Consider the following 16,810-nt stretch of genomic DNA (forward strand, 5'->3'; position numbering starts at 1 on the left):
TAAATCTGATCATGTTTTGACTTTTATAATTCTGATCACATGACATGTGAAAAAGTTCTAGTCAGCATGAAGAATAAAAAGTACCGATTTTCTTTGTTTAGAACCAAGCTGCTCGGACGAGACATCATACTATTGAATCCATTTAGAGTGCATAAAAACCAAGATTCTATATTTTTGATCATTTTAAATTTAATTTGAGAAATTAGGATGTGATTTAGCCAGATACATAAAACCGTTCGGATACGCTGGGTCACGAACATCGTGATTCTGGGCCTCTGCTCCTCTAAATGGTGTTTTTGTTGTATATGTGACCCCGCGTCTCAAAACGGTATTAAGTCGGGATGATTAAGGTGCTGAAAATGGAATTTGTAGCAAGAAATATCATGCTTAAGTTGAGTTTATATGCTTTATAGAGGAGAAGGAATATCATATTCTAATGTGCTAAATACCAACGTTTCATATTTTTGACCAGTTTAATAATAATTTGACTTTTTAGCGTCTGGTCCATCCCGACATAGTATCGTTTTGAGACGAGGGGTCACATATAACGAATCTCTACCTGGGTAAATCCGAAAGAAGCCATCAGAACTACAGAAATATTGCCACGTCAGCTGGGGGTCCCTTCTTCGATTTGCCACATACTGTTTGGTCATTGACTTCGTCCACTTTATTCCATTTAAAATTTTCATTGCTGGAAGAAGGGAATGAGAAGAAAAAAAAATCACAGTATAATTTTAACATTTAGAGTCAAATGCCAAAGAAATTGTTAATAAGGGGTTGATTTGATATTCGTTTGAATATATAATTGCATTCAGTAACTCTATCATCCATGCTCACACAATTGAATATCAATACAATTTGAATTAGTTGAAACAAAATCCTATTACAGGTTAAGAAAATCCCGATAAAAGCTTGGACAAAATTACCAGATCATTTCAATTGTAGATGTGTGTATATTTTATTCCGTTAATATGGACAGTAGTTATAGCAATATTTAAGACTTTGCCACTATTATAAAGATGAAGAAGAAGAAGAAGAAGAAGTAGTAGTAGTAGTAGTAGTAGTAGTAGTAGTAGTAGTAGTAGTAGTAGTAGTAGTAGTAGTAGTAGAAGAAGAAGAAGAAAAAGAAGTAGTAGTAGTAGTAGTAATAGTAGTAGTAGTAGTAGTAGTAGTAGTAGTATAGTAGTAGTAGTAGTAGTAGTAGTAGTAGTAGTAGTAGTAGTAGTAGTAGTAGTAGTAGTAGTAGTAGTAGTAGTAGTAGTAGTAGTAGTAGTAGTAGTAGTAGTAGTAGTAGAAGAAGAAGAAGAATCTTTCAATAGCGTTATAACAACAATATTACAATAAGGCGTCCCTATAATCCTTCGAAAATAAAACTGATCAGTAAAAAAAATCCGGTGCACACTATAAGGTTTTACTAAAAATAGTTTTTGGCTTGTCATGGCATCCTTACCATAAAGATATCTAAGTCTTAAGTCAAATTGTTATATCCCAGAACGATAAATAGTAAAGAAGAATACAGTTTGATAGACTGTTGTCTTTGAAATATTGAAGTGGCTCCCGTTGCGTACTTCCAATGTCGCACAGTTAGTGGCCTTGAAAACGTATTCGAACTTACAATGTTCGGCTTTGTGCGTGGTCTTGTGGTATGACACTCTTCTTTGATTCGGAAGGACCTGGGTTCGAGTCCTCTTCTTAGCTCGGCATAGTTAAGTCCTTGGATCAGACCCTTTACTCACACTCTCTCAATGTACTCAAGTGTAAAATGAGCACTTTGCCGTTAAGAGTACGATTCTGTCGAAAAATAATTGTAATATCGCCTAATAGGCGTCATGTCTCGTCCTATATGTTAAGTGTTGCTATTGTAAAGCGCGTTGAACACGTTTAGTGGATATTGCGCTTGATAAACGTTCAAGATTTTTAAAAAAGTGGAAGCTCATTTTTTTAAATTGTAAAACTGACAACTCTTGAACCAAATATAGTTCTTACATTTATCATAGATGTTTGTAGGCACGTGTATAGAGCTGTGGTTTAAATTCAACATTGGTCTGGTTTTCTTCTCTTTGAAGTCATCCCAAACCGGCTCCGTGGGGAGGTAGTTGATGGTCTCTCGTATCTCTTTCTGGGATTGGGAACTCAGTGGGTTGATATCGCTCTCGATGACCACTTTCTTCGCGTTGAAATCAAAGGCATCCTAGAAGAAAATTGAGAATATGGAAGGTGAATGAAATATTGAGTAGATAAATATTATATGTGAACACGTATACGGCTATGCGGTTTTGTGGTCTTGTGGTATGACTCTCGCTTTCGGATCGGAAGGTCCTGGGTTCGAACCTCACTCGGCGCATAGTTGATCCTTGGAAAAGACTCTTTACTCGCATTCTCTCACTGTATTCGGGTGTAAAATGAGTACCTGGCCGTCAACAGCGTTGTCTCTGTCGGAAAAAAGTTGTAATTTCGCCTAACAGGCGCCATGTCTCGTTCTTTTGTAAAGCTGGTTTCTTTTTTTGTTTGATTTACTGCAGAACGATTTTAAGACAGAAATTTTCATGGTTATTAATATTGCTCTATTTTGAATTTGTCATATTCATTTTTCATACAGTGATATTTACAGTCCACAGCTTCATGAAATTCAGTTTTCATTAGTCACACAACTGTCATTCGTCTTTTGAATCTTTACATGACATGTAATAAATACAAGATACTTACCTCGAAGTCAATATCGTCTATATATGGACCATACTTCTCCATTTCTTTCTCTGCAAATGCCTTGATTTTCTGTTGAATTTAGAAAAACAAAAAAAAACTAGTGCAAGTTATATATTTCATCGTTAGCCATCTTGGACCTTAGGCTTAATTTGATGGTTAATAATGGTGATGATGGTGATAATAAGATAAAATAATAATAGAAATAATAATAATCATAACAACAACAACAACAACAAAATAATAATAATAATAATAATAATAATAATAATAATAATAATAATAATGATAATGATAATAATAATAATAATAATAATAATAATAATAATAATAATAATAATAATAATAATAATAATAATAATAACAATAATAATATCAATAATAATAATGTCGATGATGATGGTGATGATGATGGTGATGATGATGATGATGATGATGATGATGATGATGATGATGATGATGATGAGGAGGAGGAGGAGGAGGAGGAGGAGGAGGATGATCGAATTTTTTGTTTGTTTTCTTTTGTTTAATTATATATAATATATACTTTTTTTTTTTTTAATTTTCAAAAGCCTTGTAATTTAAGGGGGGTAACTCAACTTTATAATTTTATTTCCAATATATTCTTTATTATTTCCCTTGTACTGAGCGAAGGGTCATTGATCCCCTTTGCTCCGATTGGGGTTCAGGGCTTAAATCAAGTCACGTGACACTTATTATGTTTGGTGAATTGCGATAGATGCATGGAATACTTGCCCTATTTGTGATTTTGTCAATTTGTATTTTAGCTTCGTTGTTCTACAAAATAATTAATTGCCCATGTGAGTGATGAGTTTAAGAGAAATAAAAGCATGAGGCTCCCTTTCTCAGTCTAATAACCTTTTATTGTGTCAATGCTGTTGTCACCGACCTTGTTCCTTAATTGCATCCAATATAATGAATATTATGATAAGGAGGGTTTAGACGAAAACAATGTTGGCTTGTTCTGTGGCTATGTGGTCTAGTGGTATGACGCTCGATTTCGGATTCGGAAGGTCCTGGGTTTGAGCCTCGCTCGGCGCATAGTTGAGTCCTTGGAAAAGCCTTTTTACTCACACTCTCTCACCGTACTCAGGTGTAAAATGAGTTCCTGACCGTTAGCAGCCATGTCTTTGTCCGAAAAATTATTACATCGCGTAACAGGCGTCATGTCCCGTCCTAGTTAAATGTTGGTGTTGACCAAGGACACGTTGTAAAGCGCTTTGAGCAAATTTAGTTGATATTGCTCTATATAAGAGCTCAATTTAAAAAAAATCTTCTCAAATCAAATCATTTCCTACGTACACGTTACAACGCTTAGATTGCACTTTCGTGTATTTCTATTCTTCTTCTTCTTCCAGTGTCATCTCATGGGTTGAGGTCGACTTGAAATGACACGCCAATCTTCCCTGTTGACAGCTTGCTGACTGCATTCGGCTGCCGACAATCCTGTCCATGTCCTCACATCATCTATTCAAGTTCTTGCTGGCCTGCCTCTTCCTATTTTCCCTCAACTCTACCCTCAAGAATGTCCTTGTTGACAGTTTGATGGCGTCTTAGGTGTCCAAAATACTTAAGTTTTCTTGTTTTTATTACTTTCATTAGGGTCGGTCTGATATCAAGGATGTCACAGACTTCTATTCTTATATTTATTATATTGTCACCAATCAAGGGACTGAATCATGCAGAAAATGCATTAGCTCAATAGACGAAAAGAACAGATAAGGGTGAAAGAAAAACGCATACCTCCACCGCCCTTTCCTTTTGGTGCATGATCTTCTCCATGCTGTCTTTGGTGTTACCCAGTAACTCTTCGATGTCAAATTCAGAGCGCTCTTCAGATTTCATATCCGGTTCCTGGAAAGAAGAAGAAAATAATAAATGTAAAATTAGTAAAAATCGGTGGTCCTGATAGCTCACTTGTTAGAGCGCTCGATTTACACGCAAATAGACCGAGATCGATCCCGAGAGGTCCAGATTTATTTCGACCCTCCTGCCCACCCGGTAGTGATTAGGTATCTGGGCCTCTTAGATCTGGCGGAGAGTATTTTGTGGAAGACCAGCGTCTTTCATAATGGGTAGCAGGAAATCGGGAAAAAAATCAGACTCCATGCATGGGCCTATTGGCCACGAAAGACAATTTTTTAGTGAACAAAGAACAAAGTAAAATGAACTTTCCAGCTGAAGCAGACGAAGGTCGCCTTGAATTTTTTTCAGATCTATGCAGACTCGGCAATCCATTTAAAGAAATAAATCAATCAATCAATAGGAACAATGCTAAAAGCATAATCATGAGCTTTATGTCGTGGTCTGGTTCCATTGTTGTAACGTGTGGCATTCATTGTGACCTGTTGGTTGTCAAAAGTCGTTTTCATGTTAACGATTACGTTAACAGAGTTTAGTTGTGCGGCTATGTAGTCTTATGGTATGACACTCGTCAAAATGCCCGTCTTTAGCCACAAAAGAAAACAAATCGTGAGTTGTATTCAATAGTTCAACCAATGAAATAACTTGTTTCCATGAGTTCTACTAACGACAACTCACTAAGCGGTGCAAAAACCAAATAATGACGTCAAACTGCAAGTCCTTTTGGATTTTCAGTATCAGGTTATAGATAGTTCGAAGATGACGTCACTCAGGCCTTTGTTATTGTTTTTGCCATCCGCGTTTGTGAGTTGTTCTCGCTAAACCGTATTAACCAGACTATAAAAGTTCATGGTTATACAGAGTTTGTGTTGGTCCGTTATACTTCCGGATGGCAAATATTGTGAACTCCTTGGCCAAGCGCATTCTATCTATAACATAACGATAGCTACGATCATACTCTATTTTGTCAATTGGTTTGTTATTGGATGAAGGAAGAAAAGAAAAAAATTGAGCTTTTATATAGAGCAATATCCACTAAATGTGCTCAAAGCGCTTTACAAGGGGTCCCTGGTCAACAGCAACATTTAACATGTAGGACGGGACATGACGAAGGGTTTACAGCTCAAAACGTTCCATATTCCGTAACTTACTCTTTTCTTTATACTGTGATATCATCATTCATTTATTTTCTTCCTAATAGTTTTATTGTTCACAACTCATTGCAGCTGAGTATTCCCGTAAAGCGATTTGAGCACATTTAGTGTATATTGCTCTAAAACAAAAGCTCAAGTTTTTAAAAACTCAAGATCGTCGATTTAACGGAGCTAGACGGACATACTGATTCATATCACGAAAAGGGGACATAAAACATCCCAGAGTGATCGACTTTATCACCAGAACGAATTTAAGTCCCTTTTAAATCTTTTTTATTGACAGCACAAAAGAAACCTTCCAACAATAGGTTGGAAACATTTGTCTCAAAACGGTATTAAGTCGGGATGATTAAGATGCTGAAAATTGAATTTGTAGACAGACATATCATACTTAGTTGAGTTTGTTTGCTTTACAGAGGAGAAGGAATATCATATTTTACAGTGCTAAATACCAACGTTTCACAATTTTGACCAGTTTAACTATAATTTGCCTTTTTAGCATATGGTCCATCCCGATATAATACCGTTTTGAGATGTTTGGTCACATTTAATGTGTGAAACAACAAAATAATCACTCATAATTTTTTTTAACACAAATAATGTTCGGCAAATAATAAAAACAAAAACAATTAAAAGAACAAAGTAAACAAACAATAATTTTTAAAAAATAAAACAAACAAGTTAATTGGAAATTTTAAGCCGGAAGCTTTCCGTTCTGACTATCCTACACTTTTCCTGATTTTATGAAGTTATTATTCATTCATTTTGTTTTTTAATGTCTACAGCTTAATGGAGTTTTCAATTAACTTTAATTTATATTAAATTGTGCAAACATACATATCGAGCCACAAATCGTGAAATAGGGGCATAAAATATTCCAGAGTGATCGAATTTAGTACTAGGAACGAAGTTAAGTTCTTATACAATCGCTATCATGAACACGATAAATAGAAACCTTTCAACGACAGATTGGAATATTTAATGTAGTTAAACAACAAAATAATAACAAATAATTTTTTGGACACAAATAATGTTCGACAAATAATAACAACAAAAAATTTTTTTTTAAATACCCCCCCCCAAAAAAAAAAAAAAAAAAAAAAAAAAACAAGTTAATTGCTTTGTTATTGGATGTAAATAGACGGATTTTTAAGCCGGAAACGTTCCGTTTTGGCTATCTTACACTTTTCATGATTTTATGATATTATTATTATTCATTCATTTTGTTTTTTTAATGTCAACAGCTTAATGGAGTTTACAATTCACTTTAATTTAGATTAGATGGGGTGGACATACAGACATATCAGACACATATCGTGAAATAGGGACATAAAATATCCCAGAATGATTGACTTTAGTATCGGGAACGAAGTTAAGTTCCTATAAAATCTCTGTCATGGACACGAGAAATACAAACCTTTCAACAACAGCTAGGAACATTTAATGTAGTTAAACAACAACTTTATAAATCAGAATTTTTTGGACACAAATAATGTTCGGCAAATAATAACAACAAAACCAATTTGAAAATAACCCCCCCCCCCAAAAAAAAAAAAAAAACAAAAAAAACAGAAAAAAAAAAACAAGTTAATTGCTTTGTTATTGGATGTAGATAGACGGATTTTTAAGCCGGAAGCGTTCCGTTTTGGCCATCTTACACTTTCCCTGGTTTTATGATATTATTATTCATTCATTTTTAAAAAAATGTCTACAGCTTAATGGAGTTTACAATTCACTTTAATTTAGATTAGATGGGGTGGACATACAGACATATCAGACACATATCGTGAAAAAGGGGCATAAAATATCCCAGAATGATTGACTTTAGTAACGGAACGACTTTAAGTACTTATAAAATCTCTGTAATGGCCACGACAATAGAAACATTTCAACAACAAATTGGAACATTTAATGTTTAATGGGGGGGGGGGGGGGGGGGGGCCGAAGTGGCCGAGTGGTTGAGGCATTGTACTGTGATCCGGATGACCCGGGTTCGAGCCCCGCTTCAGGCACTTTCGTTTTTTCCTTGAGCAAGATTATTAACCCCCAATTTGCTCACTTGGACAACATGGGTGATTCCTGTTGACATCAGACATCTTGTTTGATGAGTTATCTATATTCCTTCGTGGAATGCCTAGGCGACGGTGTCTTAAGATATCGTGACGGAAAAGGAATAATTTCATTTTTTTTTTAATCATCAAAATATTGAACTCAGAAATCTTTGGACACACACACACAAAAATTAATTGTTTGGCCACTTAGATTAGAACAACAACAAAGAAAAAAGGAGTTAATTGGTTTGAATTTTTGATAAAGAATGATTTTACGTCCGAATCGTTCATTACCTTACTTTTCCTGAGATGAAGTGAGTTGGAAAGTGCCAGAAGACAATAGAGAATAGAAATTTCGCGGCGGTGATGGGGGGTTGAAACCCGCTACCTTACTGGTACGACAACTCCGCCTGGTGAGGAAGAGCGATCCCAAAAACTCTTCCTGACACTCTGATAATATTACCATTCTTGTATTTTATTTTTCAATACTATATATTAAATTGTCCACAGCATATTGCAGCTTAGCATTGTGGGGCTATGTGGTCTAGTCGTATGAACACTCGCTTTCGGATCGGAAAGTCCTGGGTTCGAGCCTCGCGCTCTACGCATATTTGAGTCCTTGGAAAAGGCTCTTTACTCACAATCTCTCACCGCACTCAGGTGTAAAACGAGTACCTGGCCGTTAACAGCGTTGTCCTACATGTTAAAAGTTGCTGTTGACCAGGGACTCCTTGTAAAGCGTTTTGAGCACATTTAGTAGATATTGCGCTATATAAAGCTCAATTTTTGAAGCTCAATCATCATTCATGTATTTTATTTTTCAATACTTTTATTGTCCACAGCTTATTGCAGCTTAACAATCACTTTATTTCAATTTAAATGGGGCGAACAGACATAGACATACTCAGACATATCGTGAAAAAGGGACATAAAAATATCCGGGAGTTCATCGACTTCAGTCAGCAACGATACAAATGAATTTAAGTCACTTTACAATCTCTGTCATTGTGCGACAAAAGGAAAATAAAATCCCAAACCTTTCAACAACAGGTTACGAAATTTAATGTATCTATTTGGTGATGTCGTGATGTCCGTACATCATTCTTTCCTCGAAACATCTAAACAGGATGTTTACTCTATAATTTGATTTTGTTTTAAAACTCCGAGCTTCTGAGTGCTCGTATGGAAAAAGAAGGGAAAAAATCGATGCCACTCGACTGTTCGTTATTGTTTGAAGACAACCAATTTAATGAAGAGTTCTCTTTACATTGTATCAATCAGACTGTTGTTGACTCATTCAACCCTAACACCGACTATATTCCTAGTTTACCCGGGGTTACTTTTACCCCATGCGTATTTAATACATTTTAATGAAATAAATTATAGGCGTAGTATCAAACCTAATGTTTTTAATTTTTACGTGCATGATAGTTGAATAAAACTGTGTATGTACATGCTGATTTTAATACATTTTGTCTCCAATTTTGAAAAAAATAGCAAAGTCTCTAGGATTGAGAGAGTTAAACATTTAAGGTTATAAATAGTTTTATGTGTCGGTACGTTGTATCCGGCTGGCGGATGTTGTGAGTACTTTACCTAAACGTATCAATCCTAGGGGGAAAATATTTATGCGCGCGCGCTTGTTTGTGTATGTGTGTGTGTTTAAAGATTCGTTTCCTTTATAGAGTTATACATTATTTTCTATCTATCAGATTTGGGTTAGTTATAGATCCGTGTGATAATAAGCTGCTAAAAGCTGTGGGCTTTAAAAAAAAATAAATAAAAAGAAAAATACCAGCTTCAAAAAAAAACAAAACACAAAATCACGGAATGTTCCGGGCTCAAAACCCTTCTTCAGCCAACAAAAAAAATAACAATGAAGACATACATACATTCCTTTAAAAAGACACAACCATTTCGACGCCAGAGAATAAATTATGTTCGACATCTCCTTTTTGTATATAAAAATCTTGGGATGTAAACAAATAGGAAGGGCCGACCAGATCTCTGAATTTTTTTTTTTTTTATGAGCTTTTAAATAGCACAATATCCACTAAATGTGCTCACAGCGCTTTACAAGGGGTGCCTGGTCAACAGAAACATTTAACATGTAGGACTGGACAATTTTTCGGACAAAGACAGCGCTGTTAACGGCCAGGTACTCATTTTACACCTGAGTACGGTGAGGCAATGTGAGTTAGTAAAAATTCTTTTCCAAGGACTCAACTATGCGCCGAGCGCGAGGCTCGAACCCAGGACCTTCCGATCCGAAAGCGAGTGTCATACCACTAGACCACATAGCCGCGGATCCAGTGTTTTAGTAATGTATTTATAGTTTCATTGTTTTTTTGTTTGTTGTTGTTTGAAGAAGGATTTTGAACCCGAAACGTTTCGTGTTTGGTATGTCATTCTTTTTTTTTATTTTTGAAGTTGTAATATTCATCATTTTTGTTTATTACTTTTTAATCTGATTCGTCTATTTACTCTTTTATATCAGGATAAATTGGGTCTGCTTAAATCTGATGGGAGTCTTTGGTCTTAAGCCCTATTCTCTACAGATGTATAAGCAATTATTGTTACTGCCCTTTGAACAGTACACTGTCGTTTTTTAAAGAACACAGTAGTCTATGTGCTATTTGGTTAACATTGTTATATAATGTACGGCTATGTGGTCTACTGGTATGACACTCGCTTTCGGATCGGCAGGTCCTGGGTTCGAGCCTCGCTCGGCGCATAGTTGAGTCCTTTGAGAAGGCTCTTTACTCACATTCTCTCATCCTACTCAGGTGTAAAAAGAGTATCTGGCCGTTAACAGCGTTGTCTGTTTCCGAAAAACATTGTAACATCGCCTAACAGGCGTCATGTTCCGTCCTAAATGATAATGTTGCTGTTGGCCAGGGACCCCTTGTAAAGCGCTTTAAGCACATAGTGGATATTGCGCTATATAAAAGCTCAATTTTTTTAAAAAATGTATTTTCAAAAACAACATCAGAACAGGAATTAAGATAAACTTGACATACATGACCACATAACTAAAAATATATTTTCCTTCAGAGCTGTTAAGCCCACGGAACCGGAGTATATGTCGGGTTCTATATCGTTAAACAGATAATAGAAATTGCTTGCTACCCTTTGGATAGGAGGCAAATCTATCTATCACAAAGTACTTTCTGCCAACTCAAACAGACCCAACTATCCAATCATTGCACGGTCGAAAGGGGGGGGGGGGGTCAGTAAAAATATCGACTGCACCCGGAATCGATCTCAGTCCCTTTGCGTGTGCCGCGAATGATCTACCAACTAAGCTATCGAGGAAACCTACTTGGGGCTAAAAAAACATAGAAAGATAGACAATAAAAAACCAACAGGAGCAAGGTTGAAAATATGAATCAAAGTGAAACAGATGAGTACCGATTATTAAATTATCATATAATATTATCAAATTATCGCAGGCTCTCAATAGGTAGATTTGCTGATTGCTGAGGAGAAGGATGAGAAAGGCGGAGAGGAATTGGATAAGAAGGGGGGGGGGGGGGGGAGGAAGGAGGGGAGGAGGATTTAATAGGAGGGATGAGGAGAAAGAGGAAGCGAAAAGGAGAACGAGGTAAAGGAAAATACGGAGAACGGATACGAGGAGGAGGAGGAGGAGGAGGAGTAATTGGAGGAGAAAAGAAGAAAGAAGAAGAAGAAAATGAAGAAGTATACAAATGACGAACAGCAGAAAACAAAGCAAGGGACTCCATATAGATAGAAAGCAGATGACGTCACGGAGGCCTTTGTTATTATTTTTTGCCTTCCATGTTTGTGAGTAATTCTCACTAAACTGAACTAACCAGACAATAAACGTTTAAGGTTAAACATAGTTTTGTGTGTTGGTCCGTTATACTTCCGGATGGCAATATTGTGAGTTTCTTAGACTTTTAGAGGAATGTCGACGAGTTCAGGGCAAAATACCTTAGTAAACATTACATGTGATAAATTGGTTTGATTATAACTATAAAATGTCCTTCCTTCCTGTATATTATTCCCAAGGGAAAATTTTTCTTTAGAATATATTCCAAGGGAAGAACACCACCACAACGTGAGCTTGGACGATGTGGCTCGGTCAATGTATCTCGGCGCGTCGCGGAGAATCGAACTCGGTACATTCTGGGTCAACGCAAAGACCATACCACGATGCCATGCCCCAACCTTTTAAAAAAATATAATCCACTTGTGTTATAGAATGAATAAAATTGACGTCACTCAGCTGTTTATTATTGTTTTTAATCCAGCCAATTGGATTCAATAGTCTGATCTCACGTCGCCCAGCAACGGCGGCCATCGTGGTTCTAAACAAAGAAAATCGGTACTTTTAATTCTTCATGCTGGCTTGAACTTTTCATATGCCTTGTGATCAGAATGTGTAAAAGTCAAAACATGATCAGATTTATAATGTTTTTTTTTTCCTCTGGATACACTTTTATGCTCGTCGGAAAAATAATATTTCATAAGCGGTTCCGCCATTGTTCCGATAGTATAGAGCCAGTTACTAAGTTACCATGCGTTATTACGAGGGAAGTGACGTTACGACTGTTGAAGCGTATTGCATGAATAGTTCTCACTAAATTCTAACAATCAGACTATAAACGTTCAAGGTAGCATATAGTTTTGTGTGTTGGTACGTTATACCCGGCTGGCGGGTTTTATGAGTATATTGCCTAAACGCACAGCATCAATAGCTTGTTACTTATAGTATGTAATCCTTTGGAATAGATGTAGAGAGATAAACTCACTCAATCCTAGAGATTTTTGCTACTTTTCGAAATTGGAAAAAAAATGTATTAAAAATGAGCATGTAGCTACATAGGTATTTTTATTCAACTATCATTAACATGTAAAACTAAAAACACTAGCTTTGATACTACGCCTATAATTTGCCTCATTAAAAATGTAATATATAGGTATAGGGTAAAAGTAACCTGGATAAACTACGGATATAGTCGGTGTTAGGGTTGAGTGAGTTAAAAGTAGAAGGGAGAGGATAGAATTTGAGAAAGAAACGAATTACAAAGGAAGATTCTCTACGATGCCAAACAAGTCTGGGTCAAGGATTAACGGACTTTGTGATATACATTTTAACCGACCTTTTGTAGACTGAGACTTATCTTGTATTTCGCTTATGATACTCTGTTGAAAACAATGGGTATACTATAATATTATACCGTTTTATCTTATGAAATCGGTAATGTTCAAGTTTTAATGAAAAGATTGTTACATTTAATATTGTATTGTACGCCCAAAAAGGATATAATAAATATATAATATATAATAATAATAATATAATAATAATAATAATAATATAATAAAATAATAATAAAAATAATATATATGAATATTTATATTGCACATTTATATTGCGCAACCTATCTCCCTGGTTGGAGGCTCTGGGCGCATAAATGTGAGACATACCATCTCCAAACGGTTTTACGTCGAGATGACACAGCAGGAGGACATCCTTATTTTTTTTTGTGTGCGAAAAAATGGAAGTAACAATCGCTTGCCTCCTTAGAAAACAACGTTTGTGTATAATTTCTAAGCACGTTTCGGCAGATAATAAACATCTCCTGCTACAGAACCATCTCTAGGTGGATGGAGGGTTTCGGCAGATAATAAACATCTCCTGCTACAGAACCATCTCTAGGTGGATGGAGGGTTTCGGCAGATAATAAACATCTCCTGCTACAGAACCATCTCGAGGTGGATGGAGGGTTTCGGCAGATAATAAACATCTCCTGCTACAGAACCATCTCTAGGTGGATGGAGGGTTTCGGTAGATAATAAACATCTCCTGCTACAGAACCATCTCTAGGTGGATGGAGGGTTTCGGCAGATAATAAACATCTCCTGCTACAGAACCATCTCTAGGTGGATGGAGGGTTTCGGCAGATAATAAACATCTCCTGCTACAGAACCATCTCTATGTGGATGGAGGGTTTCGGCAGATAATAAACATCTCCTGCTACAGAACCATCTCTAGGTGGATGGAGGGTTTCGGCAGATAATAAACATCTCCTGCTACAGAACCATCTCTAGGTGGATGGAGGGTTTCGGCAGATAATAAACATCTCCTGCTACAGAACCATCTCTTGGTGGATGGAGGGTTTCGGCAGATAATAAACATCTCCTGCTACAGAACCATCTCTTGGTGGATGGAGGGTTTTGGCAGATAATAAACATCTGCTACAGAACCATCTCTAGGTGGATGGAGGGTTTCGGCAGATAATAAACATCTCCTGCTACAGAACCATCTCTAGGTGGATGGAGGGTTTCGGCAGATAATAAACATCTCCTGCTACAGAACCATCTCTTGGTGGATGGAGGGTTTCGGCAGATAATAAACATCTCCTGCTACAGAACCATCTCTTGGTGGATGGAGGGTTTCGGCAGATAATAAACATCTCCTGCTACAGAACCATCTCTAGGTGGATGGAGGGTTTCGGCAGATAATAAACATCTCCTGCTACAGAACCATCTCTTGGTGGATGGAGGGTTTCGGCAGGTAATAAACATCTGCTACAGAACCATCTCTTGGTGGATGGAGGGTTTCGCAGATAATAAACATCTGCTACAGAACCATCTCTTGGTGGATGGAGGGTTTCGGCAGATAATAAACATCTCCTGCTACAGAACCATCTCTTGTTGGATGGAGGGTTTCGGCAGGCAATAAACATCTCCTGCTACAGAACCATCTCTAGGTGGATGGAGGGTTACGGCAGATAATAAACATCTCCTGCTAAAGAACCATCTCTAGGTGGATGGAGGGTTTCGGCAGATAATAAACAACTCCTGCTACAGAACCATCTCTAGGTGGATGGAGGGTTTCGGCAGATAATAAACATCTCCTGCTACAGAACCATCTCTAGGTGGATGGAGGGTTTCGGAAGATAATAAACATCTCCTGCTACAGAACCATCTCTAGGTGGATGGAGGGTTTCGGCAGATAATAAACATCTGCTACAGAACCATCTCTTGGTGGATGGAGGGTTTCGGCAGATAATAAACATCTGCTACAGAACCATCTCTTGGTGGATGGAGGGTTTCGGCAGATAATAAACATCTCCTGCTACAGAACCATCTCTAGGTGGATGGAGGGTTTCGGCAGATAATAAACATCTCCTGCTACAGAACCATCTCTTGGTGGATGGAGGGTTTCGGCAGATAATAAACATCTCCTGCTACAGAACCATCTCTAGGTTGATGGAGGGTTGAGAAATATGTATTTGGCAAAACGAGTGATCAATAGTGGTCCATTTATTTCAGTTTAAAGCACAGAGCTATCTTGAAAACATGCCCGTCAACGACCCCCCAAATCGTGGGCTCTCCCAATTTTTAGCATTTTTCATTATTTTAACACATGATATCTGGACCAACGGTCGCATTTGAGTTGACCTAAACGCACTGTATCTATAGATAGTATGCAGATGACGTCACTCAGGCCTTTGTTATTGTTTTTGCCATCCGCGTTTGTGAGTTGTTCTCACTAAACTGTATTAACCAGACTATAAACGTTCATGGTTACACAGAGTTTGTGTGTTGGTCCGTAATACTTCCGGATGGCAATGTTGTGAACTCCTTGGCCAAGCGCATTCTATCTATACATGAATATTGATTCAATTTGCACCATGTTAATGATCCCTACAAAATAGCAAAGTTCAAAGTTCAAAAAGTTTATTTAGGCATTTCATGGTCTCTAACAAAATATATAACCACCATGAACAACAACAATAACAACAACAACAACAACAACAATAATAATAATAATAATAATAATAATAATAATAATAATAATAATAATAATAATAATAATAATAATAATAACAACAACAATAATAACTTCCAACATGTTCTGACATCAATAGAAAAGCATAACAATTTAAACGATTTTAGCTGTGGTGACAAGTGTTCACCACTCAATACACAATGCCTAGATCATAATAAAACAATATATTATAGTCATAACTATTGTTATGTTAACGTTTTGGCAGGTTGGGCCCTATCATTGTAATGTAACCTGTGTGCGTGCGTGAAGATCGATAAACAATTCCATGAAAAGGAAGAACGTGTTCACCATAATTTGTTTCTTGGGTAATTCTTTCCACGATTATTTTGTTGGCCTGGGACTGGGATGAGGATTCGTATCGTGTTTGGGACAAAACCTCTTTTCTTAACATTTTATCTAAAACGGTTTTAGCTACACAGTAAGAAAAAAAAGGAACACTTGGGAGATTTTTACATAGCGCAATCTCCACTAATCGTGCTCAAAGCACTTTACAAGGGTTACCTATCGAATAGCAACACTTAACATTTATTAGGCGATATTACATTTGTTTTTGTTTTCGGACAGAGATAACGCTGTAAACGGCGAAGTACTTATGTTACACCGGAGAACGTTAATTATAGAACATTTTTCAACTGCGCGCCTCAAAAAGCGGCACGCGAACCCAGGACCTTCCGATCCCAAGGGAAGTGTCATATCACTTGACCACATAGCCGCTCATTCACATTTTGTCCAGAACGTTTTTACTACTTCAAAAATGTGACCAGTTGTCTCAAAACGGTATTATATCTGGGTGAAGGATAATGAAAATGTTGCTGCTTGAAGCTTTAAGGAAAAAAAATAAAGATGAGTTGTAAGCTTCAATTTATTAGACAAAGACAGATACTGTGAACGTTTCGGGTTTACCATTTATCAACAAAACACGATGGATGAAACACTAAGGACGAATGAGATATTTACAATTCAATAATCATCTTTATTCTGAAGCATTAGGAAACTTTCTGGATTTTAAAAATTAAGAATCTAACCTCACTCTTCCTACAGGCTATAATATGGTCTAGTGGTATGGCATTCGCCTTCGGATCATGAATTCAATCCCTCGTGGAGTCGGGGACATACACTCCTCTAAGCTTGGTGAGAAGTTGCCAGTCTTCTATATCAGCAAGAGGAGACACTGGGTGGCTGCGAATCGGCTTCGG

The 16,810-nt window shown here is 37.0% G+C and overlaps 1 protein-coding gene across 1 annotated transcript in view; it reads right to left on the reverse strand.

Moving 5' to 3' along the window:
• LOC144975900 (voltage-dependent calcium channel subunit alpha-2/delta-3-like) overlaps positions 1-16,810 on the reverse strand; it is a 283,425-nt gene that overhangs the window by 36,129 nt on the left and 230,486 nt on the right. The window contains exons 4-7 of the mRNA XM_078920088.1: positions 4,468-4,578; positions 2,707-2,775; positions 1,987-2,191; positions 560-691 (exon numbers count right to left, since the gene is read on the reverse strand). Coding sequence (XP_078776214.1) covers positions 560-691; positions 1,987-2,191; positions 2,707-2,775; positions 4,468-4,578 — 517 coding nt within the window. The remainder of the gene's footprint in view (positions 1-559; positions 692-1,986; positions 2,192-2,706; positions 2,776-4,467; positions 4,579-16,810) is intronic.

This window comes from Berghia stephanieae, chromosome 6, assembly GCF_034508935.2.
Source record: "Berghia stephanieae isolate SIO BIC M18660-M18661 chromosome 6, UCSD_Bste_1.3, whole genome shotgun sequence".
In the NCBI taxonomy this organism is placed as follows: Eukaryota; Metazoa; Mollusca; class Gastropoda; order Nudibranchia; family Aeolidiidae; genus Berghia; species Berghia stephanieae.